We start from the raw sequence: 16,805 nt of genomic DNA on the forward strand, positions 1-16,805 counted from the left end.
TCTGCTTGTCTTTCCTTTCTTATTGGGACTGCCACATCCTGCTCTGAGCAGAGTTTTCTGGCTAAAGGAAGATGGTCCGAATGTCACAGGAGAACCTTTCCTTTGGGATTTCATCCCTTAATGAGGTCACAAGGGGGCTCCTCTTCTTTGTAGCTTAACATGGACTTTCTGCAGAGGCTGACCTGTCCAGCTTTGGAGTTCAGCAACAGTTTGAAGCAGATTTGTGAAGTAAATTTACAAAATGTGACATGTTTTCCGAGGGCACAGGGAGCACTCATAACAGAAGTTGATGGGATGTGTGACACAGTGGGACATGCAGAGAACTGCTCCATGTTCTGCAGCACTTGGCACACTTAACACCTCCCTTCAGGACAGCACAGGGGATTCCCCTCTGCTCCTTGTTCCCCAGTGGTCCTGTCAAATCCTTGAGTGTCCTTTGAAAGCACTGCCCTGCAATTTGTCAGCCTCGCTGTTGAGTTTGAGATGTATGATGTGAATCACTGTCCCCATGTAGATAAATTAGAAAATGTCTCTCATGCCCTCAAGCTCTGTCTGTCTGTGCCCTCCCTCCAAGGTGGAAGGCTCCTTTCCCCAAGGGGCAGTAGCATTATGGAGAGTTCGCCCGGTTAGGAATCTTCTTCCATTAGAGGAATCTCTGTTAAACAAGGCATGATTATGATCTTAGTACCACCAAAAACACAATAGCAATTTGGAATGATGACAATTCCTGAAATTAGTGAGGAGAAGAAAAAATCAAATAAGCAACTCTCTGGTATAACATCTATTTGCTGGAAAGCAATTGTGACCCTATTTCTAGTTCATGAAAAATAAAGTGTTAGACTTTAACACAGACCCTAACTAGTCATGTAAGCCAGCAAGTTACAGATTCCAGTACAGAGAGGCAGTGTGGTCTGCAGGAAAGGAACTGTGGGGGGACCAGGAGGCCTCTGTTTCTGTGTCACTATGGCCATTCACTGTTGAGCTAGAATTACTAGAGTTCACGGTTGCAAAGTTGGGCTGGTGCTTCCCTTCTCTGGGAAACAGAGCCCTCATTAATTGATACATTTGTCCTACCTCCCCATGGACTGCATTCTGCCCTTCCTTGCAACAGGTGCAGGAGTGTCTTTTATCTCACATGGGGTAAAAGCAACTTGTATATACACGGCACTTGTCTGAGTGTGGGAAACTACAGGGGCCCGACATTTCTCTTTCTCTTTGCCTGTGTGTGTTATCCTGTTCCTAAGTTCTGCTTTTAGAAGTCCTGCCTAATTAAGGGATAAAGAAGGAAAACATCCTGTATCTTATAGAAGCTACAAAAATTAAGTAGGGCCACTGTAGCCTTTCAGCTCTGGATGGCTTGGTGCCCTTTGGGCTTCCTGAAATTTCCATTAATGGACCTATTATTTGCAAAATGATGATCATTCCTTACAATAACTGGCCTTGGCCAAAGCCTCTACCCATAGAAGAAGGGGAAGCAATGGGAGCTGAATGAAAGACAAATGACTCAGCCCTGTGCCAGGGAGCGGGGCTGTGTGCAGAAGGGGCTGGCTTACAGATGCTGGGTGTGAGATTTCACAGGTGCAGCTTAGCCCTGGGGAAACACTTACCATCTGCAATGTTGATGCCTGGGCTGGTGGATGCCATCTCCCCTGCCGTCCTAGTAATTGTGTCAGGGTTGTCGGAGCTGGGGTGAGTGTCCCCTTGGCACATGGGAGGTGAATATAGACTCTGGAGCAGCTCGGAAGAGCCTGATGTGCTGTCACAGGTTTCTGACTCTCCTGGTCCTGTATCCGTGTCCCCAGAGCCAGGGTATGCTGGGGGGCTCTGGTCATCCATGGGTATGGGGCATCCCTGGCCCACAGAGGCCAGATACCCGGGGCCTAAGGCACTCAAGCCACCACTCACAGCCTCGTCATAGGACGGGAGCATGACGGGCACACCGTCCACTACCACAAAGTCAGGGTCGCTGCTGAAACTCCTGGGAGGCCCCTGTGGGGGAGGCAATGATGTCAATGAGTCAGAAGGCTACTCCAGTGCTCCCCACCAGAGCTGGGGTACTCAGGGCTCACAGAGTGTGATAAAGACCAGCATGAATGAGGGTGCAGAAGAGCCAGCCTACTTTCTGGGTCTGTTCTGGCAAACAGTGCAGTCCCTCATGGCCATGCTGACAGAGAAGAGGTTTTTCTCTTGTCACTCTGGTGTTCCTGCCTCATTCTTCCTGTTGCCTCTGAGATCTACTACCTCCTGTACATCTGTCCTGCCTACTCACGAACTTGTGTGTGGGAGGGAACCACGTGACCCATTCCAACAGAACATCCCAAGGTGCCTCTGCTGTATGTCCCAGGATGGTTGTTGAATGCAGAGTAGCACTGTTAAACATCCAGGGAATGGTGGACCCTAAGTGCTCATGGAAGATGGCAAGTCTGTGCTTGATATGATTCTTTTTTTATTTTCTGCCATAGTATAGAAACCACTTACTTTTAGACAAGAGAGAACAATAACAAAAGGAAAAAAAAAAGTCTGACTATGAGCATGCTCTGACCTGATTTCCTCATTCAAGTTGCGTGAGTTCATGGGCCACCTCCTGACCCTGCAGCATGGTAGCTTAAGCATGGCCTGTGCTGCTGACACGAGGTGGTGTCTGGGAAGCCAATCTGCCACCTTACAGGCACTCTCATATAGGGGCACATGCCCTTGCTCCTGGCCTGGCCTCCGGTGCATCTTATCATCCTACATGGTCAGCATGGCTGGGCTTGAGTCCAGGTGGTGTCTGACACCAACCCCTGTGCTCCTTCAGACCACTGAGCTCTATTCCTGGCCCCAGAAGGAACCCAGAGTGGCATGTAAGTGGCTGATACAGCTTAGCTTCTTAGTGCCTCTGCTGGAAGCTGCAGCTGTGAGCTGTGTTAAGGCCACATAGTGATCCAACATGGCAGACTAGATGGTGACTGCATCTCCAGTCACTCCAGAACCCAGGATTCAAGAAGGGGAGGCATTGAGAGACTCGGACTAAAATAGAGCCACGGGGTGAGTCTCCACCATGGAGTGGAGCTCGGTCTGGGTGGCAGGCCCTGGATAGGGGCAGCTTATCAGAGTAGGGCAGGGCAGCTAGAGTCTTCCCCAGGCAGCCCTGCACACTCTGGCGGTGGACTCCTCCGACACGGCCAGCTTCTCCAGTTTCTCGGAGCAGGCCCCCCAGTGAAAGCCTTTCTGCACAGAACCAACTCCAAGTCCCTGGAGCCAGTGCAGTGAGCTCTGGCCCGCAGGCACCTTCAGGGACCAGGACAGGGCAGCCAGGGACTTCCCCAAGCAGCCTGGCTCCCTCTGGTGGGAGGCACCTTTCAAGGCTAGCTTCTCGGAGCAGACCGCCCAGTGAGAACCTTTCTACACAGAGCCAGCCACAAGTCCCCAAGCCAGCGGAGAGCTCTGACCCTCAGGCAGCCTTTGGGACCAGGGCAGGGCAGCCAGAGATTTCTCCAGGTGGCCCTGCCCCCTCTGGCCGCAGGCTGTTTCCACGGGGCGATCCAAGATGGTGGACTAGAGGGTGACTGCATCTCCAGTCGCTCCAGAACCCAGGATTCAAGAAGGGGAGGCATTGAGAGACTCAGACTAAAATAGAGCCCACGGGGTGAGTCTCCCCAACTGGGTGAAACTCGGTTTGGGTGGCAGGCACGGATAGGGCAGCTTATCAGAGCAGAGCAGGGCAGCTAGAGTCTTCCCCAGGTAGCCCTGCTCACTCCGGCAGTGGGCTCCTCCCACATGGCCAGGTTCTTGGAGCAGACCCCCAGTTAGAGCCTTTCCGCACAGAGCCAGCTCTAAGCCCTGGAACCATTAGTGGGTTAGGGGCAGCTTTCTTCGGAAGCACTGCATTATCAAGTTCCTCCAAGACTTCAGGCTACTGAAGGATGGGAAGTGATACACTGGAAATCTACAGGGACAGTATAAGCCAATAGAGGAAATCTGCAATATCTCAGAGTCCCACTGACATCTGACCAATATGAGAAAACAAGGGAAGAAAATGTCCCAAACAAACCTAGATACTATATCAATAAAACCCAATGACAGCACAGCAGAAGAAATGTCAGAAAGGGAATTCAGAATGTACATAATTAAAACAATCAGGGAAGCAAATGAGGAGATGAAAGAGCAAATGCAGGCATTAAATGATCGCACCAATCAACAGTTAAAAGAGCAAATATGGGAAGCAAGAGATCATTTCAATAAAGAGTTAGAGATACTGAAAAAAAAATAAACAGAAATCCTTGAAATGAAGGAAACAATAAACCAAGTTAAAAACTCCATAGAAAGCATAACCAATAGGATAGAACACCTGGAAGACAGAACCTCAGACATTGAAGAAAAAATATTTAATCTTGAAAACAAAGTTGACCAAACAGAGAAGATGGTAAGAAATCATGAACAGAATCTACAAGAATTATGGGATATCATGAAAGACCAAATTTAAGAATTATTGGGATTGAGGAAGGCTTAGAGAAACAAACCAAAGGAATGAACAATCTATTCAATGAAATAATATCAGAAAATTTCCCAAATCTGAGGAATGACATGGAAAACCAAGTACAAGAGGCTTATAGGACTCCACATATACAAAATTACAACAGACTCACACCAAGGCACATTATTATGAAAATACCTAACATACAAAATAAAGACAGACTTTTAAAGGCTGTGAGAGAAAAGAATCAAATTACATTCAGGGGGAAACCAATAAGAATATCAGCAGATTTTTCAATCCAGACCCTAAAAGCTAGAAGGGTCTGAAACAACATTTACAGAGCCCTGAAAGAAAACGAATGCCAACCAAGAATCTTATACCCAGCAAAACTTTCAGATTTGATGACGAAATAAGATCCTTCCATGATAAACAAAAGCTAATGGAATTTACAAAAAGAAAGCTGGCATTACAGAACATTCTCAGCAAAATATTCCATGAGAAAGAGATGAAAAACAATGATGCAAATCAGCAACGGGAGGAGCTAGCCTAAAGGAATAAAGGAATAGCCAAATAAAGGAGAAACAAATCATGTCAAAAAACAAAAATGAGACAAATGACTGCAAATACAAATCATATCTCAATAATAACCCTGAATGTTAATGGCCTGAACTCATCAATCAAAAGACATAGACTGGCAGATTGGATTAAAAAGAAAAATCCAACAATATGCTGCCTGCAAGAGACTCATCTCATAGAAAGAGATACTCATAGACTAAAGGTGAAAGGATGGGAAAAGACATACTATGCACATGGACACAGCAAAAAAGCTGGAGTATCCATCCTCATTTCAGATAATGTGAACTTCAAGCCAAAACTAGTCAGAAGGGATAAAGAAGGATATTACATATTGCTTAAGGGAAGCATAAATCAGGAAGACATAACAATCATAAACATCTATGCCCTGAACATTGACTCATCCATGTACATCAAACAAATTCTTCTCAATTCCAGAAATCAAATAGACCACAACACAATAATACGAGGCAATTTTAACACACCTCTCTCACCACTGGATAGATCTTCCAACAAAAATTGAATAAAGAAACCATAGACCTCAATAACACAATCAACAATTTAGACTTAACCAACATATATAGAATATACCATCCAACAAAGAACGAATACACTTTCTTCTCAGCAGCACATGGATCCTTCTCTAAAAGAGACCGTATTTTATGCCACAAAACTACTGTTAGCAAATACAAGAAGATAGAGATACTACCTTGTACTCTATCAGATCATAATGGATTGAAATTAGAAATAAATGACAGAATAAAAAACAGAAACTTCTCCAATACCTGGAGATTAAATAATACACTATTATATGATGAATGGATAACAGAAGACATCAGGAGGGAAATAAAAAAATTCTTAGAAGTAAACGAGAACAAAGACACATCATATCAAAATCTCTGAAGCAGTATTAGAGGAAGAGTTATTTCATGGAGCTCATTCAACAGAAGAAGTAGAAATCAACAAATAAATGACTTAACACTACAGCTCAAAGCCCTAGAAAAAGAAGAGCAGACCAACACCAAAAGTAGTAGAAGACAGGAAATAGTTAAAAACAGAGCTGAAATCAATGAAATTGAAACAAAAGAAACAATCAGAAAAATTAACAAAATAAAGAGTTTATTCTTTGAAACAATAAACAAAATTGATAAACCCTTAGCCACACTAACAAAGAGAAAGAGGGAGAAAACTCAAATTACTAAAATTCGGAATGAACAAGGAAATATCACAACAGACACGAATGAAATACAAAACATATTTAGAAGCTATTTTGAAAATCTATATTCCAACAAAACAGAAAACCTCGAAGACATCACCAAGTTTCTAGAGACATATGAATTACCTAAACTGAATGAGGAGGACATACACAACTTAAATAAATCAATTTCAATCAATGAAATAGAAGAGGTCATCAAAAGCCTCCCAACAAAGAAAAGTCCGGCCCTCTATGCAAAGCCCATGGCCAATATCATTCTAAATGGTGAAAAACTGAAAGCATTCCCCCTAAAAACTGGAACAAGGCAGGGGTGCCCTTGTTCACCACTTCTATTCAACATTGTTCTTGAGACTCTAGCCAGAGCAATTAGACAAACCAAAGAAATTAAAGGGATATGAATTGGAAAAGAAGAACTCAAACTATCCCTGTTCGCTTATGACATGATTATATATTTAGAGGAACCTGGAAATTCCATCACAAAACTTTTAGAACTCATAAGTGAATTCAGTAAAGTAGCAGGTTACAAGATCAATGCTCATAAATCCAGTGCATTTTTATACATGAGTGATGAATCTTCAGAAAGAGAAATTAGGAAATCTACCCCATTCACAATAGTATCGAAAAAAATAAAATACTTGGGAATCAATGTCAGAAAAGATGTGAAAGACCTCTACAATGAGAACTACTGAACACTAAAGAAAGAAATTAAGGAAAACCTTAGAAGATGGAAAGATCTCCCATGTTCTTGGATAGGCAGAATTAATATTGTCAAAATGGCCATACTACCTAAAGTGCTATACAGATTCAATGCAATTCCAATTAAAATCCCAATGATGTACTTTACAGAAATAGAGCAAGCAATTATGAAATTCATCTGGAAGAATAAAAACCCAGAATAGCTAAAGCAATCCTCAGTAGAAAGAGCGAAGCAGGGGGTATCGCAATACCAGATCTTCAACTCTATTACAAAGCAATAGTAACAAAAACAGCATGGTATTGGTACCAAAATAGACAGGTAGATATACAGAACAGAGGACATGGACACAAACCCAAATAAATACAATTTTCTCATACTAGACAAAGGGGCCAAAAGTATGCAATGGAGAAAAGATAGCCTCTTCAACAAATGGTGCTGGGAAAACTGGAAAGCCATATGCAACAGAATGAAATTAAACCCCTATCTCTCACCCTGCACAAAACTCAACTCAAAATGGATCAAGGACCTCGGAATCAGACCAGAGACCCTGCATCTTATAGAAGAAAAAGTAGATCCAAACCTTCAACTTGTTGGCTTAGGATCATACTTCCTTAACAGGACTCCCATAGCACAAGAAATAAAAGCAAGAATCAATAACTGGGATAGATTCAAACTAAAAAGCTTTCTCACAGCAAAGGAAACTATCAGCAATGTGAAGAGAGAGCCTACAGAGTCGGAGAATATCTTTGCCACTCATACTTCAGAAAAAGCACTAATTTCCAGAATCTATAAAGAACTCAAAAAACTCTACACCAAGAATACAAATAATCCAATCAACAAATGGGCTAAGGAAATGAACAGACACTTCACAGAAGAAGATGTACAAGCAATCAACGAACGTATGGAAAAATGTTCAACATCTCTAGTAATATGAGAAATGCAAATCAAAACTCCCCTAAGATTTCATCTCACCTCAATTAGAATGGTGATTATCAAGAACACAATCAACAATAGGTGTTGGAGAGGATGTGGGGAAAAAGGTACATTCATACATTGCTGGTGGGGTTGCAAATTAGTGCAGCCACTCTGGAAAGCAGTATGGAGATTCCTCAGAAAGCTTGGAATGGAACCACCATTTGACCCTCCTATCCCACTCCTTGGCCTATACCCAAAGGACTTAAAATCAGCATACTACAGAGCTACAGCCACATCAATGTTCATTGCTGCTCAATTCACAATAGCCAGATTGTGGAACCAACCTAGATGCACTTCAGTTGATGAATGGATAAAGAAAATGTGGCATATATATACAATGGAATATTGCTCCACCATGAAGAATGATAAAATTATGGCATTTGCAGGCAAATGGATGAAATTGGAGAATATCATGCTAAGTGAGATAAGCCAATCTCAAAAAACCAAAGGACGAATGATCTCACTGATAAGCGGATGAGGACATATAATTAGGGGTGGGAGGTGTTAGTGTTAGGTTTAGATTTAGGGTTAGGGATAAGGAAGGTGATAAGAATGGAGGAAGGAAGGACTGTATAGAGGGAAAAGAGGGGTGGGAGGTGTGGGAGGGGTGGGGGAGAAGGGAAAAAATAAGAGAATGAATCAAACAACATTGCCCTATGTAAATTTATGATTACACAAATGGTATGCCTTGACTCCATGTACAAACAGAGAAACAACAAGTATCCCATTTGTTTACAATAAAAAAAAAAAAAAAAAACAGCCAGATAGTGACATGCCAGGAAGAAAAGATGACCTGTGTGGGGAGGCAGACCCTGAATCCCTGAGAGTTTTTGGCTCCAAAACCCAAGGATGTGAAATGTGTGAACATGGCACCTGAGGTGGAGGGGAGTATTGGATGGCACTTTTCTCTAGTGCTGAAAGGATGGTCTGGAGTCCACTACTAGAACCATCTTGCAAACTCCTATGACACATGGTGGTAGGCTCCATGCCCTATAGTTCTTCAAGACTACTGAGCTCCAGCAGGTGGAAGATTGCCAATGTCCATGCCAGAAGGAGGGAGGTGGGAGGGAAGGATGTTTTGGATCTGATGTTCCCTCTCTTAGAGTCACTAGTTAGTGTATCCTGGACAAAGTACCTCCACTTCTCACTCAGGACTCCTCATTGTCCCTTTCACCTACAAGGTGTCCTGGCCAGGACAGGCAGTTTCCTCTCTCTACACTCTATTTCTCATCCTAAAAGTCTATCCCAGGCCACATCCCCTGTGATCTGTCAGCTTTCCCTAACTAGGCTACACAGTTCCCATATACCCTGTCATCAAACATCTCCACAGCGTCTGCATTCCTGGGACATAGGTGTCGTGTCCCTCGCCCGCAAGAAAGCACGACACAGGAATCTTCCTTCAGCAGTTTAATCAGGACCTTATTATTATATAACCATGGTTTTTCTTCTTCTCTCCTTGAGCCGAATTCATACACTTTTATACTCTTGCAATAACCAATCTACTCCTGCCACTTGGCCTATGTTCATAGGTGCTCCTATTTGCAACAGTTGGCTCAACCAAATATGGGCTTGTTTACCTAGAAAGCACTTCAGGAAACCAGCGCCATCTTATTATGGTGGCGAGGCCGCTCGCCACAGCTCCCCCTTCTTTATTTTATGAACACAGGTGAAGGTAGAGGCCTTATCCTACTGTGTAAAAGTGGCAGATAGTGAACGTCAGTCCCAGAGTGGCGCCTTCTCCGGGCCTTATAAGTGGCTTGGGACCGTGCCTGTCTTAGGTTGAGGGGTCAGCCCGTATCCTTACCCGTCATCAAAGACTGTAGATCATGCTACAGCTTCTGTCTTAGGTTGGTATACGGCCACCTCCTACATTACCTGTCTTTGACTACCGGTTCAGCATACTCAGCCATACTTGAGGGGAACTGCCGGCCTCTAAGGCTGTCATGACTTGTTGAAGGATGATTCGATCTCTCTGTTGGGTGCTCGTAATTGATAAATTAAGCAAATGAGATATAAAACACCTAAAATATTAGTCCTAGGGAGCCAAGGCCTGCCCATTGTTTTACAAAACCTAGAGCAGTAGAGAACCATTTGACCATTTCAGATACAGGTGCCACATTTACCCTGGTGGTATTGACTCTCATAATTTCAGCTCTTAGTTGAGGGGTTAAATTGTCAAACCCATATGACCAAGTACAAGTAAGATAGTGAGAAAGAATTCTAGACAACATAGCTGCATGGCTATCATTATAAAAAGTGATAGGGGCAACACAAACTGCTCTTAAAGAAAGAACACATCCCAGACCCATAAGTTCTTGTAACAAGTCCACTTGTTCTTGTAATAAGTCCACTCTTTGATTTACTAGGAGGATGCCTGTTCTTAAATGTTGGTTTAAGGTCTCTTGAGTCTGTAAGGCAGTGGCAGTGTTTTCTGCCAAATGATTAACTGTAGTTGTTGTCTGTATTGTAGTTGTCAACGCGGCTGCTGCGGTTGTGGCTGCTGCTGCAGAGGCTGCAATGGCAGTGATCACAGCTGTTGTGATGCTAAAATCTCTTTTGTTTCTTGATAATAATACTGGTAGTTCTGTATCTGTAACAGAGACTGGGACTGGTAGGAAGGTAGGAATAGGCATTAAGACTGCTCGTGAGAACCTAGAAGCATTCCAACATTGAGAGAGAAGTTTGGAGAATAGCAGCTTGATAAATACCCTGCTTTAAAACTTGTATACTTGGAAAATATGAATACATTTAATATACAACTAGAAACCATTTCACAATTACCTTGACACTTTAATCTTACTAAATTTAGTTTTTAAAGAAAAATTTAGACTCTGTAACATAGTACAATACTCTTAACAGTTGTTTAACCATAATTGTATAAACCCCAATTTTTAAGACTAATTGTTTTAAAGAATAAAACTTAATAGACACAAAGTTAAGAGTAAATTAGTGTTTCTAAGAAATCCTTGTTATTTTACCATGTCATTTTACCATATAGATTAAACTTTGGCTTATATCAGAACATTAGTATTTCACCTTAGGAAAAACCTTAAATAGCTTTAGCTGTTTCACATACACACAACCAACTTAGTTACACACAGACTTGTTGAAACTTGCCCTTTACTTACACACAGACTTTCTTAGCACTTACTTAGACCCTCATGTATTCCATCACACAGGCACTTTCTTACCCAGAAACATTTTCTTTTCTTTTTTATTAAATATATTTCCAAACCCAGAACCTTTTATTCTCTCTTTCCTATCTGTTGACCCCTTTTTGTTCACATTCTGAAACAACTTTTATGAAATTTTTGAATTTAGATAAATTACACCATTTTAACAAGATAAAATACTTTGTTGTTTATAGTACTCTAACTGAAACACAGTTGAAACCTTTAGAACCCTTTGTATATAGAATTGTACTTGTTAAGACATAACTCTTAGTAACCTTGTTTTTAGTCAAGATATTAGACAAGTGTCCTGAACAGTATTTGCTGTCTCTTTCCTGTTGAAGAAAAGTCCTAGAAACAATTGATATTAGACATTGTTTAACATCAACATTCCATTAGTTTGACCACCTAGAGACTTGCAAGTTATTTTTAAAGACATTTCACTTTTATTAGTTTACTCAATTTAAATTGAACCTTTTTAAATCACGTGAATAAAAGTATTTGGATCCATTTTTAAATTTTAATTTTAGGAGCGCTCAGTTTTGATACAGACAAAACATGACATTAGACAGCACAACATACACATAACACAAAATCAAAGGCCTTGTAACTTTATAGGTGAATCTCCATTGCAATGTAACAGATGTTCAAAAACTCTAGTTGAATAAAAAATAGAACTGATCAAAAAGAAAAAAAATCATTAACCTAGGTATGCAGGATCAAAATTATGAGCTCAAAAATACAGCATTAAAGAAAAACAAAACAAAACAAGAATCCTGGAAAATGAGTTAGTTCTGTGTAGCAGCCCAGGAGTTTAAAACAGACACCTTTTTTTTTTTTTTTCTTATCTTCAGGTTACCCCCCTTTCCCGCTGAGACTGTTGCAGTTTACATTCCAATGCAGGCTTCAGCAAGGTCAGGCAGGGGGGAGGGAGGATCACCCAGGACTTTTTAACCCTTTTTCTTCCTGGTTGAGAAATCAGGTTAGGTTTGAATGCAGAAAATCACAAAACATTATTTCTTACTACTTTTGAGGAATGGAGCTGCTGAGCTCTCTGCCTAGGGGGAGGACTGCTTCAAGGACACGGGTGTTCCCTCCCTAGGTGGCCATGGAGCTGCATGGAAGGGATCAGGAGGGGGGCCTTTTTCTGTCTCTTGTGATAGTTTCTCTTGATCCAACAAGCCCTTATCTAAAAACCAAGGGGCTTTGTCTTCTACAGTTTTTAAAAACTTCCTAGCTGAGGAAACCTTTAAAGGTGCTCCATTAGCCTTTAATAAAGCCTTTAATAGTCCTTCCATGCGAACTCTAGACACCTCAGAACCCATGATTAATTTGCCCCCTTTCGAGTGCCACTTTCACTCTAATACTTTTAATGTGGACCGCTTTTCGCTTAGTCCAGGGTGTAGCTGCCTTTCGCGTGCTACTTTCACTTTAATACTTTTAAGGTGGACCGCTTTCCGCTTAGTCCACCCCAAGCCGCGTTTCACTTAGCTCTGTCTCCGGACTGCCTTTCGCTAGTCCACTCCGAGCCGCGTTTCGCTTGGCTCTGTCTCCGGACTGCCTTTCGCTAGTCCACTCCAAGCCCTATTTCGCTTGGCTCTGTCTCCGGACTGCCTTTCGCTAGTCCCCGCTCTCTCTTTATCTACAGAGGAGCGTCCCACCATGTGTGGACCCCACTTACCTGTGGTACTTACCGGTGCACCCCCTGACCACTGAAAGTTCTGATTCCCGGGTTTCGGCACCACTTGTCGTGTCCCTCGCCCGCAAGAAAGCACGACACAGGAATCTTCCTTCAGCAGTTTAATCAGGACCTAATTATTATATAACCATGGTTTTTCTTCTTCTCTCCTTGAGCCGAATTCATACACTTTTATACTCTTGCAATAACCAATCTACTCCTGCCACTTGGCCTATGTTCATAGGTGCTCCCATTTGCAACAGTTGGCTCAACCAAATATGGGTTTGTTTACCTAGAAAGCACTTCAGGAAACCAGCGCCATCTTATCATGGCAGGCGAGGCGGCTCGCCACACATAGGGAACAATCTCTATTCTTGACTTGCCCTTGAAAATCTTACCATCCATTTGGACAGATGGAATTGACTTTTCCAAAACTAGAGAATGATGCAAGATGGAAACCCTCAAGGGATTAAGAACATCAAGTGAATGTGTTTTGAGAATATTTTAAAACATCTTAATATTTAGTTGATATCCTGGAAACTTCTTCCAAGACTAAGTAGAAAAATAGCTTCTGTGGGCCATTTTAAAGTACTCTAATGTACTATAAATAACAGCTGTGTAGTTTAGCTTTCTCTTTATAATCCTTCGGTCTTTTTGAGATACCATAATTGTTCAGTGATAGAATATGGTCCCTTGATTAATAAATAATAATGCTGCAGACTCAGAGTAGATGGCAGGTTTGAGACGAAGAAGTTTCTGTTACTTCAGGAAGGGTTTGGTGATGTCACCAGGGTGCACGGACACATCTTTGGGTCTGGAGAGGGATGCAGGTGACCCTTATACCTAGCACACTTTCTGAGGCTAGGAAGAGTTGGGTGCCTGCCAGATGTGACCATGGGGGGTTTCTGCTGCTAAGCCCACTGTTATGGCTTGGCTCTGTCCCCAAAGGTTCACATGTTGAAGAGCAAAATCCTCGAAAGTCATCTTGGGACCCAGCCTCTCCCCGTGCCCTTCTCTGTGCTTTCTGGCTCCACCATTTGCTCCCTGACATGATGTTCTACCTTGCCTCCGGCCCAAAGTGAGAGGGTCAGACAACCATGGACTGATATCTCTGAAACCCTGTGTCCAAAATAAACCTTTCCTCCCTTGAAGTTGTTTATCTCAGGTATTTTGTCACAGTGACCACAAAGCTGACTCATACACCCACTTAGCATTGCTAAGTAAAGTGAGGCTGCCCTGGGGGTGTGAGGCTAAGGGAAAGGGAGTGAAGGTTGTTTCCAACAAGCTGCCCACTTTCCTCACAGGGAGTTGTGAGAGATACACTGGATTTTCCTGGAGGGGAGAGAAAGAGGTGGCTAATTCCAGGAGCTTCCTCCTTCCCTAAGCAATATTCCCCTTGTAGGGGTGGTTTGCATGAACCTGGGAGCTAGACTGTTCCTAATGGGGGAAGTGCCCTGTCCTGAAGCATTAGGTCCTAAACCATCATGATAACTATGAGGGTGAAGACACCAGGCTGATTATTTGTGTCACCAACAGGGGCATGGGTGGGGAAGGGGTTGGGGGAATAGAGATGTACCCTCCAAACATCCAGTTCAGCAGGCTTGGATCAGCTCACTAGTCCCTTCCTGATTGCCCATGACGTTCTCCCTCCTGAGACCACCCACTGCACACACAACTGACTTCCACTATGACACACAGCTCGGCACTTGTCTCCTTGTCCTGTGTACATGTCTTATCCTCCAGGGCCACATGCAGGTGGGAGTGGCTCCCTGGTGGGGCAGTGAGCACCATGGAGCCCACATTTGCTTCCCTTCTCCAGCCCCCACAATGCTTACCTCAGAATGTTCTACTGGGGAAGGACAAATGAGGCCTATGGTGCTCTGGTCCCAGATACCCCAAAACATTCCAGGAAGATATTTCTAGCTCTGCCCTGTTCCACCCAAGGACCTCAGCTTTGCACTTGTCACCTGCTATCTCTGCTGCACTGACCTGGGGGGGAAGTGGGCCTTGGACTTGGTCTGGAACATCCTTGCTAGGATGATGAGCAGTAGTACCAGCAGCACACTGGTCACCGTGAATGTCATGATCTTCCATGTGGTCAGGAGGGTCTCGTGGGTGCTGGGCCATGTTTGCTCTGCCGTGAGAGAACAAAACCATGCATGAGGTTTGCACTGTGACAGATGCCAAAGTCCCCCAAATGTTTCTTTGATGGATTCATCTGCCATGTGAGACATCCAGAGAGTACCTACTAGCTCCCTGGGGCTCAACAGACACCTCGCACCTGGCACAGTGCCTATTAATCACATTAGGATTCACACAAGACTAAAATCCATCTCCAGCATGAGCTCTGCTGGGTTGAAGACAGACTTTCCTGTTCAAATCTACACCTGGCCTGAGAGCCTGGCATAGACCCAAATAATTTGCCCCTTTGTGCAGAGATTGAAGAGGGGGATCCTCTTTCTGAAGGAAATGGTGTTGTGAAATGGACCAAGGGCTGAAGGGGTCAGAGGGGGCTATAGGCCTTGGCGATGTTATGGGACATATTATTGGCCAGGATGAAAGGTGGTGGCATAAAGCAAAAAAGAGGAGGACTAAGGGGACACGCCTATCCCCTGGCCCTCATCCTCATTCTGTCCACTGAGTGTCTGAGAGTAAGATGCAGTACGAGCAGTTCCTTCCAGAACAGAGTTTCATCCTTTCACCACAAGCACCCTGCCCGCTAGCCTGCTCCCTCCTCTCATCACACTCAGTGGCCGTCCTCCTATTCTCTCTGCCCCTCTCCCCTCATTGGCTCACATGAACACCTGTGTGCCTTCAGATCCCCAGTATTAATAAGCATGTCTCTCACGTGCTGTGTCCAGAGGAGTAGCTTGCAGCCAGCACTGTGGCTTGGAGCGGCGGCCACGACCATGGTCTGGAAAGGGCAGAAGACTGTGGTGCATGCCAGCACCCAGGCCTCTGTTGTGTGGTCACTACCCTGGTGCAGTAAGTGGTGAAGCTAGTTTCCAAGTAATTTGTCATTAAGTTAGGAAAGCACTGGAACTTGAAAATGGCCTCTATTTGTGCAGGTGAGAAAAAGTTTGAGCTTCAGTAGTATCTTTTGTGTTCTCGTTTGCATTTTTAGTGGAAGAGAGCAATATATCACTGAGTCCCAGGGAAGTGTGCAGGATTCTGGTCACACCCACAGGCCTGTATCCTTGCCAGTGGAAGGGCCAAGGATGGGAGAAAATTGACCAGAGGTTGAGGTCCTTCCATGGATGCCAAGGGACTAGGGACCCTGTCCACAGGATCAGCATATTAACTGGGAATGGGCAGGTTAATACTCCTGACCCTCAGAACAGGTCCTGGAATCATCTGGCACAGCCTAGCCCCAGCCCCACATACCGGCAACACATTTCCACAGCCTGTTCATGGCGCTGGGTGTGGGAGGGGAGCAGACACAGGTGCTCCTCCTCCGAGGGACTCACCTGATTTGATGCAGTAGACTTGATAGGAAGGGAGCCACTCTCCGTACTGGCAGGTGATGTACTTGTAGTCACTGGTGAGGCTGTAGCCAGGATCGCAGTAAAACTCCACCACGGTTCCATGGTTGTAGCACTTACAAGGCTGCGGGTGGCAGATGAAATCTCTGTGACTCACCATTGGAGGTAGTGGACAAACTTGGGCAGTGGGAGAGAATAAGAGTTTCAGCACCACAGGCTCGCCCTGTCTGAAGCCCTCGGATGCACGCTGATCCAGGAGAGCATGCTGCTTAAGAATGTGCTTCTGCATTCATCATGAGACCACTGAGTTGAGCCAGAGTTGGCCCCCTCTTTTGCATTTTCATGTAAGGTCAAATGGAAGCCTTCTAGAATATTCTGAGCACATGCTGCTGTCACATGGTGTTGTAAAGTACACTGTGAAAGAGAGGCTCATTTTACAATGCAAAGAATGTGCCTATTTAATAGATTGTATTAGCTATTCTATTAATAATGCATGCTATTATGTGCCAGACAGAATAGTAAATAAAATTAAGATATTTGTGGACAAAATCTTTACTG

General features: G+C 43.8%; 1 protein-coding gene across 1 annotated transcript; it reads right to left on the reverse strand.

Annotated features, from left to right (window-relative positions):
* Nucleotides 1-626: 626 nt before the first annotated feature.
* On the reverse strand, nucleotides 627-16,536 carry LOC124961377 (sushi domain-containing protein 4-like). The gene is made up of 4 exons (XM_047519956.1): nucleotides 16,233-16,536; nucleotides 14,751-14,899; nucleotides 1,608-1,989; nucleotides 627-655 (listed from the first exon to the last, which is right to left on the reverse strand). Exons 1-4 carry the CDS (start codon nucleotides 16,534-16,536, stop codon nucleotides 627-629), a joined length of 864 nt encoding a protein of 287 aa, XP_047375912.1.
* Between the last annotated feature and the right edge of the window lie 269 nt (nucleotides 16,537-16,805).

The sequence above is a fragment of the Sciurus carolinensis genome, chromosome 12, assembly GCF_902686445.1.
Source record: "Sciurus carolinensis chromosome 12, mSciCar1.2, whole genome shotgun sequence".
In the NCBI taxonomy this organism is placed as follows: domain Eukaryota; kingdom Metazoa; phylum Chordata; class Mammalia; order Rodentia; family Sciuridae; genus Sciurus; species Sciurus carolinensis.